Source organism: Microcaecilia unicolor, chromosome 4 (genome assembly GCF_901765095.1).
Source record: "Microcaecilia unicolor chromosome 4, aMicUni1.1, whole genome shotgun sequence".
Classification (NCBI taxonomy): Eukaryota; Metazoa; Chordata; class Amphibia; order Gymnophiona; family Siphonopidae; genus Microcaecilia; species Microcaecilia unicolor.
In genome coordinates this window covers 250779906-250794835 of record NC_044034.1, presented here as the reverse complement: position 1 = coordinate 250794835, position 14930 = coordinate 250779906, and the positions used below count along the sequence as shown (strand labels likewise).

The window sequence follows — 14930 nt, the reverse complement described above, 5'->3', positions numbered from 1 at the left end:
ATCTACTAGCAAGTGTACATTTTTTGTCTGGCACCTACATTGTGGAATGGTCTCCTTGTCTGTTTGTGCTCAGAGGGTTTGTTAAAGAAGTTTAAAGCACAGCTTAAGGCTTATTTTTTTGAGGTTGCCTTTGGTATGTGAGCTGGTGGAGAAGGGGTGATACTTCCTTGGGTATACTAGATGTTTACCTTTTGTTATGGTTGCTGTGGTATAGATGTTCTTCCCTTTCATTATATTGGAGTTCTTTTTCTGCATTTTATATTTGTATTTATTTATTTTATTGTAAACCGTTGAGATCTGCAAAGTCAGGCCATATAGCAAATGTTAATAAATTGTAAACTGTAACAGTAAATTGTAAACTTAACCGGTTATCACCACTGAAAATTTGCGGTTAGCGCCTAAGTGAAAACCCATCTATTTTGGGGACATTCCAGGGGCGGAGTCAGCAGTTGGCCGGTTGTGCCGATCTTCAGAATTTAACATGCCAGAGTAACCGCATAAATGGGACCACATAAAACACAGTCCTATCTTTGTGCAGCAACCTATGGATGGTTAAATATCAACTTAACTCGCTATCAGGCTCATTTTCAAAAGAGAAAAACGTTCAAAAAGTGACATAAGTCTGCATTTGGACGTTTATCTCACAAAAATGTCCAAATCAGTATTTTCAAAACCTCTTTTTAGACGTTTTTCTCTGAAGTCCATCAGAAAGACATCTAAATCTCAAGGGGGCTTGCTCAAGGCAGGACTTGAGCATTTCTAAGACTTGGACTTCTTTCAGCCATAATGGAAGAAAACAAAAACGTCCAAGGCTAATACTTAGATGTTTTGAGCTAGACCTGTTTTTATAATGAATAGCTACAGTGGGCATTGAACCCACTTCCCCAGGGTCAAAGTCTGCTGCACTAACCCCTAGGCTACTCCTTTATTCCACATAAGAGGTGCCCCAAATGACCAGATGACCACTGGAGGGAATCGGGGATCACCTCCCCTTACTCCCCCAGTGGTCACTATCCCCCTCCCACCCCTAAAAAATGTGATTAAAAATATTACTTGCCAGCCTCTATGCGAGCCTCAGATGTTATACTCAGGTCAATTAGAATAGCATGCAGGTCCTTGGAGTAGTCTAGTAGTGGTGCAGTGCACTGCAGACAGGTGGACCCAGGCTTCTACCTCTCCCTACTTGTTACACTTCTGGAGAAAACTGTGAGCCCTCCAAAACCCACCAGAAACCCACTGTATCCACTTATTGGTGCTCCCTTCACCTCTAAGGGCTATGGTAGTGGTGTACAGCTGGGGGTAGTGGGTTTGGGGGGCTCAGCAGACAAGGTAAGGGAGCAATGGTGAGATGTATACCTGGGAGCATTTTATAAAGTCCACTGCAGTGCCCCCAAGGATGCCCTATTGCTTTCCTGGGATGTAACCTTTCCATTATTCTACCTGATGCCAAGCTTTCTATAACATCTGAGTCTTGTGTATATTGTTTATCATTAGATTTGGGCTTTGAATTCAGATCTATAGATGAAAAGGAGGTCTCATTACATATATCTAAATACCAGAGTGCTATTTTTCCATACTTCATAGCAAGAGTGTACATTCCCTAATTACCTATCCCAATGCAACTGAAGCTTTTGCCTCCTCAGTGCATGTAAATGGTTTCATCCCTGTGTGGATTCTCTGATGTCATGTGAGGCTTTCTTTCCAACCAAACCTTTTACCACACTCAGGACATGTAAATGCTTTCACTCCTGTGTGTATTCTCTGTTGCATTGTGAGATTTACTTTCTGATCAAAGCTTTTTACCAGACTCTGTACATACAAATGGTTTCTCTCCAGTGTGGACTTTTTGATGCACTTTGAGATTTACATTACAACCAAAGCTTTTACCACACCTAGAACATGTAAATGGTTTCACTCTATTGTGGATTTTCTTGTGTATTTTGTACGTTTTGCATTTGGATGTTTTTTGTTTGAAAATGGACCAAAAAATAAAACATCCAAATCACAAAACGTTTTTCCAAACAGCATTTTCAAAAGGAAGAGAGAGACTTTTTTTTTTTAGAAAATGACCTTTCCTGTTCTGATTTTGGACGTTTTACAAAAAACGTCCAAATTTAGACTTAGATGTCATATCCAAAAACACCCCTTGTGCATTTGACTTGCCCAAAGTCACAAGGAGCAGCAGCGGGAATTGAACCCATGTTGCCAGGATCAAAGCCCGCTGCACTAACCATTAAGCCACTCCTCTTCTGTTTTGGACATTTTGCATTTGGACGTTTTTTATTCAAAAATGGACCAAAAAAAAGATGTCCAAATCACAAGATGTCCATAGCATTTTCGAACATAAAAGATAGACGTCTATCTTTTTCGAAAATGACCTTCTTTCCTGTTCAGAATTTGGATGTTTTTGTAAGACATCCAAATTCTGATTTAGACGTTCTATCGAAAATGCCCCTCTATGTGTAGGCCAGTGCCGCATAAACTGGATATTCAGTGCCGAAGCTTTGACATGGCCCAGCACTGAATATCCAGGAATAATGCCGGCAGCGATTCAAAAAATGCTCACCGCTGCCAGCTGAATATTTACCCCACAGAGAATGCTAATATATAAGTCAGACTCGCACAATAAAGACTTCAATTGCATTACCTGAACAGCATAAGAAATTGCCAGTCCAGCATATACTGGGGATATATACCCATGGAAAAATACTATGAATCCTGATGTAAGAGTTATCATGGTGATGCTGATGAGATCAAGGCGAACAGCTAGCCAGCGAGTTCCACAGTTAAACAGAAATTGAGGTACTTGGTTAATATCCAAAAGTTTCTGGCACCTGCAAAACCCCAAAGTTGATTATTTTATTCAGAGAAAACAAAGTTACTAATCTGTAACAGGTGATTTCTGAAAGCAGGAAGATGTATATTGTTACTGATGGGACAGAGTGACGTCATCTAACTATGCATGAGCAGAAATGCTCCCCAGTTCATTTTCTGGAAGAAGTGCTGCACAATGCATGTGCACATCTTCCCACCTACCACTGTCATGTGAGACCCGGTCCATCTAAAATATAGTGTTTATATTATTCAACAACAAGGAAAGGTGAACAGGTATATAGAAATATATATCCTACTGTCCTTGGAGGACATTTGCAACAGGTGAGTAACCTTGTTTTATCTGAGAACAAGCAGGATGATATGTTCTTACAGATGGGTTGGCTCTTCCAAAGGACACAAGGGAGACACAATAATTTTTATGCGTGATCTTTTATTGAAACTGCACCAAAAGACTCAACACAGCGGCTGCATTTCAGTGCATGGGTGCCTGTCTCAGGAGTCTGAAAGTACGGTGTATGCTAATATATACTGTACAATCCAATCTTGCACGCAGTGAAAAGGACGATGTTGCAAAACAACACTACGCTCAAGTCCGGGTGCTGACAGACAGAAGCATCCTTAGATCTTTCAGCACAGGAAAAGGTCACTACTACAAACTGGGAATAGCCCCACCAAGCTGCCTCACTGTCCTGAACCATAAACACTGCGTTAAAAGACAAACCTATACGCCAAAACACAGCACAGGTCCTCTTGTAATTTTTCACAATTCTCTCACGATTTAGCAACTTTCAATAACTTTGTGTTGTCAGCAAATTTAATTACCTCACTAGTTACTCCCATATCTAGATCCTTTATAAATATGCTAAAAAGCAACGGTCCCAGCAAAGACTCCTGGGGAACCCCACTATCTACCCTTCTCCATTGAGAATACTGATCATTTAACCTTACTCTCTGTTTTCCATCGTTTAACCAGTTTTTAATCCACAATAGAACACTACCTTCTATCTCATGACTCTCCAATTTCCTCTGGAGTCTTTCATGAGGTACTTTGTCAAACGCCTTTTGAAAATCCAGATACACAATATAGACTGGCTCACCTTTATCCACATGCTTGTTCACCCCTTCAAAGAAATGTAATAGATTGGTGAGGCAAGATTTCCCTTCACTAAATCCATGTTGGCTTTGTTTCATTAATCCATGCTTTTGAATATGCTCTGTAATTTTGTTCTTTATAATAGTCTCTACCATTTTGCCCAGCACCGACGTCAGGCTCACTGGTCTATAATTTTCTGGACCTCCTCTGGAACCTTTTTAAAAAATTGGCGTTATATTAGCCACCCTCCAATCTTCCAGTACCATGCTTGATTTTAAAGATAAATTACATATTACTCAAGACTCTATAATGCTGGGCAGGGGCGTAGCCAGACTTCGGCGGGAGGGGAGTCCAGAGCCCTAGGTGAGGGGGCACATTTTAGCCCCCCCCCCCCGGCACCGCCAACACCCCCCCTCCCCTCCCCGCCGTCATAACATATTTTATGAATTGGACTACATGCACGTTGCAGCATTTATTTGCCCTCATACAAAGGAATAAGGCTCAGGATGACTTAGAAGGGCATAATCGAACGGTGCCGGCCAAATCGATGGCCGGTCATCTTAGGGCCGGCGCCTTAAGCGGGCGGAGCCAAGCATATTTTCGAAAAATACGCTTGGCGCCGGCCAAATCGCTCGCCGGATCTAGAGAAGGATCGCCGGGTTTATATGAGATGGCAGGCTTCGTTTTTCAGCCATAATGGAAACCGGGCCTGGCCATCTCAAACCCGGCGAAATGCAAGGCATTTGGCCATGGGAGGAGCCAGCATTTGTAGTGCTCTGGCCCCCTTCACATGCTAGGACACCAACCGGACACCCTAGGGGGCACTTAAAAAACAAAAAAAACAAAAAACAAAAATAGCTTCCAGGTGCATAGCACCCTTACCTTGTGTGCTGAGCCCCCCAAATCCCCCCAAAACCCACTCGCCACAATTCTACACCATTACCATAGCCATAAGGGGTGAAGGGGGGCACCTACATGTGGGTACAGTGGATTTTGGGGGTCTTTGGAGGGCTCTACATTAACCACCACAAGTGGAACAGGTAGGGGGGGATGGGCCTGGGTCCACCTGCCTGAAGTGCACTGCACCCACTAAAAACTGCTCCAGGGACCTGCATACTGCTGTCAAGGAGTTGGGTATGACATTTCAGGCTGGCATACAGGCTGGCAAAAAAAGTTTATTTTATTTTTTTTTGGGGTGGGGGGGGGGTGGGAGGGGGTTGGTGACCACTGGGGGCGTAAGGGGAGGTGATCCCCACTTCCCTCCTGTGGTCATCTGGTCAGTTGGTGCACTTTTTCTAAACTTGGTCCTAAAAATAAATGGACCAAGTCCGGCCGGCGAAATGCTTGTTCGAGCCAGCCTCTTTTTTTCCATTATAAGGCGAAGCCGGCCATCTCGTACCCACGCCCCCAACCTGCCCCTCGTCCCGCCTTCACTACCCTACCAACACGCCCCCTTGAAGGTTGGCCAGCGCCGGGATGAAACAGCAGTTGAAGCTGGCCAAAATCAGCTTTCGATAATACCAATTTGGCCAGGATCAGGAGATCGCCGACGATCTCCCGATTTGTGTCGGAAGATTGCCAGCGATCCCTTTCGAAAATAAGCCTGTTAATGACTAATTCTGATTATTTGTGGAGGCGAATCTTTCACCGGTGGATTCCTTTCGCAAATTGGATTTTAATAATTCCAAATACTGTAATATGTACTGACCTCTTTTGTTCTGGGCAAATTGTGCATTTCAATGTAACCAAGCAACGTGTTTTGTGTAAATTTATAATTTTGCCCATTGTTTTTGCTAATGAATTTTAATTTTGGTTACCACATTTTTCTGGAAATTATATTGGGACAGATAATATTACTTATAACTTAGAATTTTGTCAACATACCATTAATGGGGCTATTTGTAACATAACGTGTAACATAGTAGATGAAGGCAGAGAAAGACCTGTGGACAACATTCTCCTTTATAAGAACTGTGTTTATTACAGCATTCTATTAATGTTTGCCCTTGGACCATACTCCCTACTAATTTTAGTATGTTTATTGAAATTAATGCTCAATACATTTGTTTAGCTTCTTATGATGTCAGTGTAACCGATTTATATAACTTATCTTATCCTTTTTCTGGTTGTTTTACTATTTATGGTGGCATGGACAATTATATACCTTTGTACTGGATATGGAGCAACAATTGACCCTATATTGGTATCCACAAGTACTGAATATAGCCGACATTTCATTAAGTTTACAGCCTTTCAGAGATGCTATACAAAAAACTGAACTTTTACAACAATATTTGCAGAAGCGCAATAAAACTTTGCTTCAACACCAGATTGATACAACTCTCACTGGAGATACACTTGTGGGTGTTTCTTCACGCTTGCAAAAAGCTACCGCCCATAATTGGTGGGACATTTTCTCTGGACATTCACCTTCAGCTACCAAAGCATTAAATTTGCTATTTCATCCTATCTTAATCATACTTTGCATAATCATTATTTTGACTATATGGAATTGTTATCTTACTCATTATATGTGAAAAATATCTCATAGTTATTCTATTATACCATTATCGTATAAGCAAAATTGAAAAGCAAAGAACCGAATGTGATGGAAAATATTAAAAATTGCTTTTCAGTCTTGCTTTAATCGATAATACATTTTTAAAATCCCCTGTCTTTGACCCAAAAGTGACTTTCCTGGTATATCTCAAAGAACAATGTATGAGATAAGGCACACTCAAGAACAATGCATGAGATAAGGCACCTCTCAAGAACAGGTTGGAATGCCTCTGAAGCCAGCTTATGCAGGAGGGAGGCGGGGTATGTTTGAGGTTCGGCAGATAACACACCTGGCCAGTGGTTTGTTTATCTGAACTGACAGCATATGACTGAAACCTCATGTACATTCCTGGATAAGTTTTAGCCTAATAAAAAGGGGGCTTTTTGCAGCACAGCCTTGGGGCTCATTCTGTGGATGGACGCATCGTGTAGAAAAGACTTGTTCCTGGTTTTAGGGAGACTTCAGGCTTTTTGCTGCAACGGGCCCCCCAGCTGATGAGATAAGGGCTTGAATGATGTAATTCCTGACCAGTGATGATGTATGTATAAATATATATATATATATATGTCTTTCTTATTTTACTTTTCTATAGCCTTCCTTTAGTAATGTACTCGATTAGTGTGTGTATTTCTTAATCATTGTGATGCAGTAACAATAATGACTTATACACTCTCCAATTAAAGTGCAAATAAAGAGTTTCATTTACCCAATACGAATCTAAAATAATCTGTAGTATTTTATTCTGTGAGCAGTCTGTGGTGATCAAGTGAGCAGGCTGCAATACCGAAGCAATACAACCCCCCTACCTGTTACATTTGTGGAGGAAACAGCGAGCCCCCCCAAAACCCCCTACCCCGGACTGAACACCACTACCATAGCCCTTATGGGTGAAGGGGGGCACCAGTATGTGGGTATAGAGGGTTTCTGGTGGGTTTTGGAGGGCTCGCTGTTTCCTTCACACATATTAAGGGAGCTATGTACCTGGGAGCATTTTATGAAGTCCATTGCAGTGCCCCCTAGGGCGCCCGAATGCTGTCCTGGCATGTCAGGGGGACCAGTGTACTACAAACGCTGGCTCCTTCCACGTCCAAATGGCTTGCATTTGGATGTTTTAGACTTGGACATCTTTGGTTTTGAAAATCACCAAAAATCAAAGACGTCCAAATCCAATGACGTCCATGGTATTTTCGAAACCAAAGATGGATGTCCATCTTTTTTCAAAAATGACCTTCTCCCCGCCTCCGAATTTGGACGTTTTACAAAGACGTCCAAATTCCAACTTAGTCATTTCTTTAGAAAATGCCCCTCATGGTCTTTAGTGCAATGGGATGGGTAAATTCCCCATGAATTGACAATCTCCTACTTAGGATTTGTGTATACTTTTCTCCATTGCTTCTTAGGTTCTAAAGTTCCAAGTGGTCTGGGAAAACTGTACTACTTGGAGGGAATGTGCTTGTAACTGCTGCTTCTTCTTACAGTATTGTTTATATGAGAGTACCTCAGTGGGGTGGGGGGTATGGTCTAACCTTCATAGTTGGTGGTTTGTAAATCTTCTATACTTTATATTATTTTTTCTTTTATTATTATTTAACTTAATTTACAATAATTTACTTTAACTCTCATTTTAAGCTTTCATTTATTTCATGACTATACTAGTGTATTAGTAAAATTAAAGTTTCAGACTGTGTTTTGGTACATAACTAAGCCTTTCTAACTTTTTTGAGTTGGAATTCTACCATAAGATTATTCATGATTATCTATATTTATTTGAACTCTATGTTGTTTATCATTTATTGATTCATTGTACTTGTTGAAACTTTAATAAACATTAAAGTAGATAAAAAATAAAGCAAACAAAATGTTAGGAATTATTAGGAAAGTAGTGGAGAACAGGCCCGGTCTTAGCAAGTGCGGGGCCCTGTGCAGACCAATTTGGTGGGGCCCCATCCTAGCCCCGTCCCGCCCTAACCCCACCCCACCCTAGCTCCACCCCATTGATAAGGAATAAAACTGTATCCAGTGCTAATACTAGACTTCTCTGCTCGTTATCTTTTAATTTGCAACATGCATGCTGACATCTGCAGGGATACCGACGAGTCTACTCCAGATCCAGCTGAAATGAGCAGGGTGAGGGGGTTCACAGGCCACCCCAAAAGCACAGTAAGCCTCTCCCACTTTGCAGAGAAGTTCTTTCAGCTACAGCACTTACCGCAGGTAACTGCCACTAAAATGCTGATTGTAATGTTCCGGCTGTGCCAAAAAAGCATTTTCGTGCACCAAACGAGGAAAGGAAATGCCACAGAGAGAGCTCTGCTTTTTAAAACAAGGAATTCCCGCAAGGCGAGAGAAAGAGAGGCAACACGCACCCTCCGCCACCTGCTTGGGCGCAGGTGCACCTGCAAGACATGTCGGTGCCGACGCACGCCCATGCTGCCCGGGATCACAGGCTGCAAAAGCCGTGGTACGCGCTTTTATTTACCACACACTTTGCAACCGTGGTTGGTGGCTTCACTTGACATCACGAAAGGGGACCGGCCTAGTCTTCAACTCCACCCTCAGATGGGAGAATAGGGGGCGGGACAGTCATCTCCTTCCAGCCAGTAGAAGGGTGGCGGGGTGAAGAAGTGCTATAGGGGGCGTTTTAGGAGGACGGCCCTACAGAGAAGCACGCTGAAAGTGGGGGGTGGGGGTTGCAGGGCACTGTCTTGCGCTCCATTCATTTAAAAATAAACACTTTGCAAAGCAAAGGCAACTTGGATAGGGGTCAAGGGTATCTCAGGATTCTCCCGGAAAAGCTGAGGGCTTTGGAGGAACGCCGAGTATTCCCGTTGGTGTTTTTTAAGCCGTTGCGGGAGCGGGATGGAGTGGAGGAGGCAGAGTTGAGGTGCGCCGTGCCGGGCCCCCTTAAGCGCGGGGCCCTATGCGGCCGCCTTGGTTGCCTCAGCCTAAGACCGGCCCTGGTGGAGAATAAAACAGAGAATATCATAATGCCTCTGTATTGCTCCATTGTGTGACCACATCTTGGAACAGTCTAAAGGAGTAGGGTAGAAAAACGGCACTTCCAAAACACGTGGGAGTCAATTGGTTCTTTGAATACAGCAGTGGCGTTCCTAGGGTGGCTGACACCCGAGGCGGATCGCCGATGCGCCCCCCCCGGGTGCAGCGCGACCCCCCCACCCCCGGCGAAAGGACACACCTCCCCCCGGCAAAAGGACACCCCCCCCCGGTGCATTTTTACCTGCTGGGGGGGTGTCGCGCGCCTGTCTGCTTCGCTCGTTCCATGCTCCCTCTGCTCCGGAACAGGAAGTAACCTGTTCCGGGGCAGAGGGAGCACAGAACGAGCGGAGCAGACAGGCGCGCGGCCCCCCCCCCCCAGCGGCATGCACCCGGGGCGGACTGCCCCCACCGCCCCCCCCCCCTTGGTACGCCATAGGAATACAGTATTTATTCTAAAAGGTACACCTTGAAGACTTGACACAAAACTGTGTTTCGGTGCTAGGTGCCTGCCTTAGAAGTCTGTGTTTGAACTTGTAGAATGTATAAACATGTTTTGGAATTTTACTTTGGTCATTTTTTGGTAGCATCTTTTGTCTCTATTGCTAGCATTTTAGCACCTGCCTCTTTGTTTGGTTTAGTTTGTGCATCTCAAAAAAGGTAAAACAGAATTAGAAAAGGGGCACAAAAGGGTGACCAACATGATAAAAGGGTAGAACAGTTCACCTATGAGGAAATGATCATTACTACCCCCAACATCCCCAACAACTGCCCCACCCAAACAGATTCCCCCAATCCAGACACCTTCCTCAAATCTATCCTCTGCCCCCAAAACAGACTCCTCCGCAGTTCCCCTCAGCATCTAGCAATAGGTCTGTGCAGGTGGTGGATTTGTTGTGGTAAATAAGGGATGGATGGGATCATTTGCAGTTTGCTGGGCTCTTTAAGATGACCCCCATAATGCAGTATGTGATGTTAAACATAAGCCGTGTTATTCAATTAGCTTAATAATGAGATGCTTTGCATCTCATAATAAAATTATTATTTAGTTTGCATTGCTCTACCAAAATGCACATTAGGGACAAAAACTATTTTGCCATTCAACATGTGTCATTTGGCCACAATTGTGCATTAGTCCCTTACAACACATCAGTAGCTACCCCTAGATATCACCATTTTATGGAAGCTAATGACCCATTAGCAAAGAAATTAAAGCTGATTATCAAAACCATAACTCAACATACACATGAAGTGCAGTTTAAGATTCTTATAATGGTTTTTAAGCATTTGTATGCAGAACTTCGGAGGAGAAAACATTCTTAGTTGGTTTAGAGGCTTCCTAACCACAAGAACATACCAAGTGAAATCTAATTCGAATACGTCAGCTCCATGGATACCTGAATGCGAAGTTCCCCAAGGATCACCACTCTCGCCAACCCTCTTCAACCTAATGATGACACCCCTGGCTAAATCGCTATCCAATCAAGGCCTCAATCCATACATATACGCAGATGATGTCACAATCTACATCCCATTCAAACATGATTTAAAGGAAATCTCTAATGACATCAACCACAGCTTCCAAATCATACATTCATGGGCGGATGCATTTCAATTAAAACTTAATGCAGAAAAGCCACAATGTCTTATACTCTCATCACAACATAACACAAGTAAATTCACCACTATAATCACACCAAACTTTTCCCTTTCCATTTCAGACACCCTGAAAATTCTTGGAGTTACCATTGACCGAAATCTCACACTTGAAAGTCATGTGAAGAATACAACAAAGAAGATGTTCCATACAATGTGGAAACTCAAAAGAGTAAAACCTTTCTTCCCAAGGGATATATTTTGCAGCCTGGTTCAATCAATGGTGCTAAGCCATCTAGACTACTGCAATGCACTTTATGCTGGCTGTAAAGAGCAAATCATCAAGAAAATCCAAACAGCCGAAAACACTGCAGCCAGACTCATATTTGGTAAAACAAAATACGAAAGTGCCAAACCCCTAAGAGAAAAGCTACATTGGCTTCCACTCAAAGAACGCATTATGTTCAAGGTCTGCACTCTGGTTCATAAAATCATTCACGGAGATGCCCCGGCCTACATGTCAGACCTCATTGACCTGCCACCCAGGAATGCTAAAAGATCTGCACAAACATTCCTGAATCTTCACTTCCCCAGCTGTAAAGGACTAAAATACAGATTAACACATGTGTCCAGCTTTTCCTACATGAGCGCGCAGTTGTGGAATGCTTTGCCATTTAATGTGAAAACAATGGGCGACTTAATCAACTTTCGGAAATCACTGAAGACTTATCTCTTCAACAAGGCATACCACAATGAACCATCATAGGAACTGTAATGCATCACCATTTACCTGATATTCCGAATGTGATCTCTCTATACCTGATTGCTTAATTCTATTATGTCATCCATGCTCTCTATGTAATAATACTAATTGTATCTTTGTACTCTGGAATGGTGATTGCCATGACAGAACATTGTAAGCCACACTGAGCTTGCAAATAGGTGGGAAAATGTGGGATACAAATGCAATAAATAAATAAATAAGCTACCTGGATATTTTACAGGGATATTGAAGCTATATATGCCAAGATGATTGCGTTCGGAATCTGCAAAGTAATTGTGTGGTCCTTCTTCCACAGCATATCATTATGTGGAGACAAGGAACTCTGTGTTTTATGTGGCTGCTCCTCTTTTTTTGGAATGACCTTTCCAGTTATTTACAGTGTTATGGGAGTGTACAAAATTATTGAAAATTCACTGTTATGTTAAGGCATTTTTAGAGTAAGTTTTATTTATTTTTACTTTGTTGCATTTATTTCGCTGGACAGATAGGGTTTTTGGGGCATTATGATTTTAGATTTATTTTGTGTATATTGTTTATGAATGTGCACTTGTAACCACTACTACAAAACTACTACTACAAATCATTTCTACAATACTACCAGTCGTACGCAGCGCTTCACAATTGAACATGAAGAAAAATTTATATCCCACCTTATTAAAGGTGGGATATAAATTTTAAAATAAATAAAATAAAAAAATAAAATAAAAATACTAAGAAATGTAAAGGTTTTGGAATGATCTTCAGAGTCTTCAGACTTGATTATTATTGAAAATCTGTGGGGAGATCGCAAACATGCAGTACATGAAGTTTGGCTCCTCCTGCTGCATCTCTAAATATCTTTGTTTCAGAACAAGATGAACATTTTCTATTTCTTTCATCTATCTATCTATCTATCTATCTATCTATCTATCTATCTATCTATCTATCTATCTATCTATCTATCTATATCCTATATAATATATATATATATTTTTTTGTACCCCGCTCTTTCCCACTCATGGCAGGCTCAATGCGGCTAATACACACCTCCAACATTCTAACCTGCCTCGGACCGTGGCTCCCTCAGAGGTGGTCTGCTAGGCAGGCTAGAACGCACTGACGCAGGGGGAAGAGTAGGGAAACATGCGTCCTCTCCCTGCCTACGAAACAGCTCTCAGTGCCCCCCCCCTCGGCGTAACACCTAAGCCCCCACCCCCCCTTGGCGCATCACTCAAGCCCCTCCCCCGGCACATCACCCAAGCCCATACCCCCCCTTGGCCACACCAACCCCTTTGCCACCCACAGCCGCCAATACTAACACTGTCCAGCCGCTGCTGCTTCTCCTGTTGAGCAGTAGCGGCCTGGACAAAAAGAAAAAAGCAAAAAAAACATTTCAAACCTGAAACAGTGCTCCGTAGACAGCCAGCTGGCATTGGCTGTCGTCTCTGCAGCCGCTCCTCCTCTCCCCTGCACGTCACTGTCCCTGGAGGAAGACCCCAGAGGAGCGCAGCGACGTCATGGGGGAGAGGAGGAGCGGCTGCAGAGATGACAGCCAATGCCAGCTGGTTGTCTATGGAGCACTGTTTCAGGTTTGAAATGTTTTTTTGCTTTTTGTCCAGGCCGCTTCTGCTCAACAGGAGAAGCAGCAGCGGCTGGACAGTGTTAGTATTGGCGGCTGCAGGTGGCGAGGGGGTTTATGTGCCCGAGGGGGGGGGGGGGTAGGGGCTTGGGTGATGCGCCGGGGGAGGGCTCTGGAACTCAAGAGGGAGGGGGGATTACCTTGCTAACGCCCATTTCATCTGTTTCGGAAACGGGCCTTTTTTACTAGTATCTATATACATATATATCTATATGAAAGCTGCAACTAGTTTTGGAAGGTTGCTATGTTGCTACTATTCACTTTCAGAGGCTGGAACACAATATTATATTGAGCCCTGTAAGACCTGAGTACTCCAAATACTTACTTTAGTAGGGAACTTCTGGCTTTGCAATATGCCTGGATAGTTGTTAGTCCATGAAGATTTGAGGTAATATGGGATATAAATGGAGACTGGCTGATGTTATCTAGACGTTTCAATTCCCGTATTAACACTCTAGAAAAAAACATAAAATAATTCAGAAAGATAGCATCTATTTTTCTTATTATTTTCATCTTGCACTTTGAATATCAAAGAAATATATACATTCTAGTCATTCTAATTTGGCTTTAACTTTTATGGTTAAAATGTAAATTATAATAATTTCAAGGATGGTAGCAAGGAAACAAACATATCTCAGTGATTTTCTTATCCAGTTACTCCTCAAAGTCTGCTGATGCTAATATCCAAAAAGACCATGTCCTCCTGAATCACCTGAGATGTATCAGTGGCCTGGGTCCTTGGAGGCTGGTGCAGCCCCTCTGAAAACAAGGAGAATGAGCAGTCCTCCAGATGAGAGCACATCAAAGATATGATTACCACTGGAAGTCACAGGATGGCAGCCTGAAGGTAGGACATGCCTCATGGAGCTCCTGGACCCCATTCTGATACCATTTAAATCAGATGATCCCCATGTGATTTCAGTATAAGTGTAAAAATTGAGTAAGGCTGAAGGCATATACAGAAACCAGCCTCCATTTTGGTCAAGCCTAGTAAACGTTCTCAGCAGCAGTTGATGGTGGAGTGTTTAGCTAACCAAGATGGTGCTGTGTCCACGATGCCAGGGGTTGACATATCTAAAAGTATGGATGGCATAGTACTTGAGTCTGATTGGAGCCACTATGTGACCCTGGCCTTAGTGCTGTTGAAATTCAGACTGACAGTTCCACCATAAATACCAAGCTAAACACCATCCAGGCCAAGGTGGGTATAATGCACTCTGAATTGCAGGAGATTTTAGGCCACTTCAAACATGAAGAACAGGGACTCTCGCTAATGGATGATGATATCAATGATTTGTGGCTGGAGAAGTTAGCACCAAGGAAGCTTTACAGAAAGCATTGTTTAAAACTGAAGATCTTGAGTGTCGCTCCAGTAGAAACAACATTCATTAGATTGGCATTACTGAGGGGAAAGAGGCTGGAAACATTGTGGGGTTTGTGGAGAGGGCCC

At 42.9% G+C, this 14930-nt stretch overlaps 1 protein-coding gene across 1 annotated transcript in view; it reads right to left on the bottom strand.

The window, feature by feature from the left end:
* The window catches only part of LOC115469687 (multidrug resistance-associated protein 5-like), a 416281-nt gene that overhangs the window by 106297 nt on the left and 295054 nt on the right, over nucleotides 1-14930 (bottom strand). The window contains 2 exon segments of the mRNA XM_030202474.1: nucleotides 2648-2834; nucleotides 13806-13934. Of these exon segments, the coding sequence (XP_030058334.1) occupies nucleotides 2648-2834; nucleotides 13806-13934 (316 nt within the window).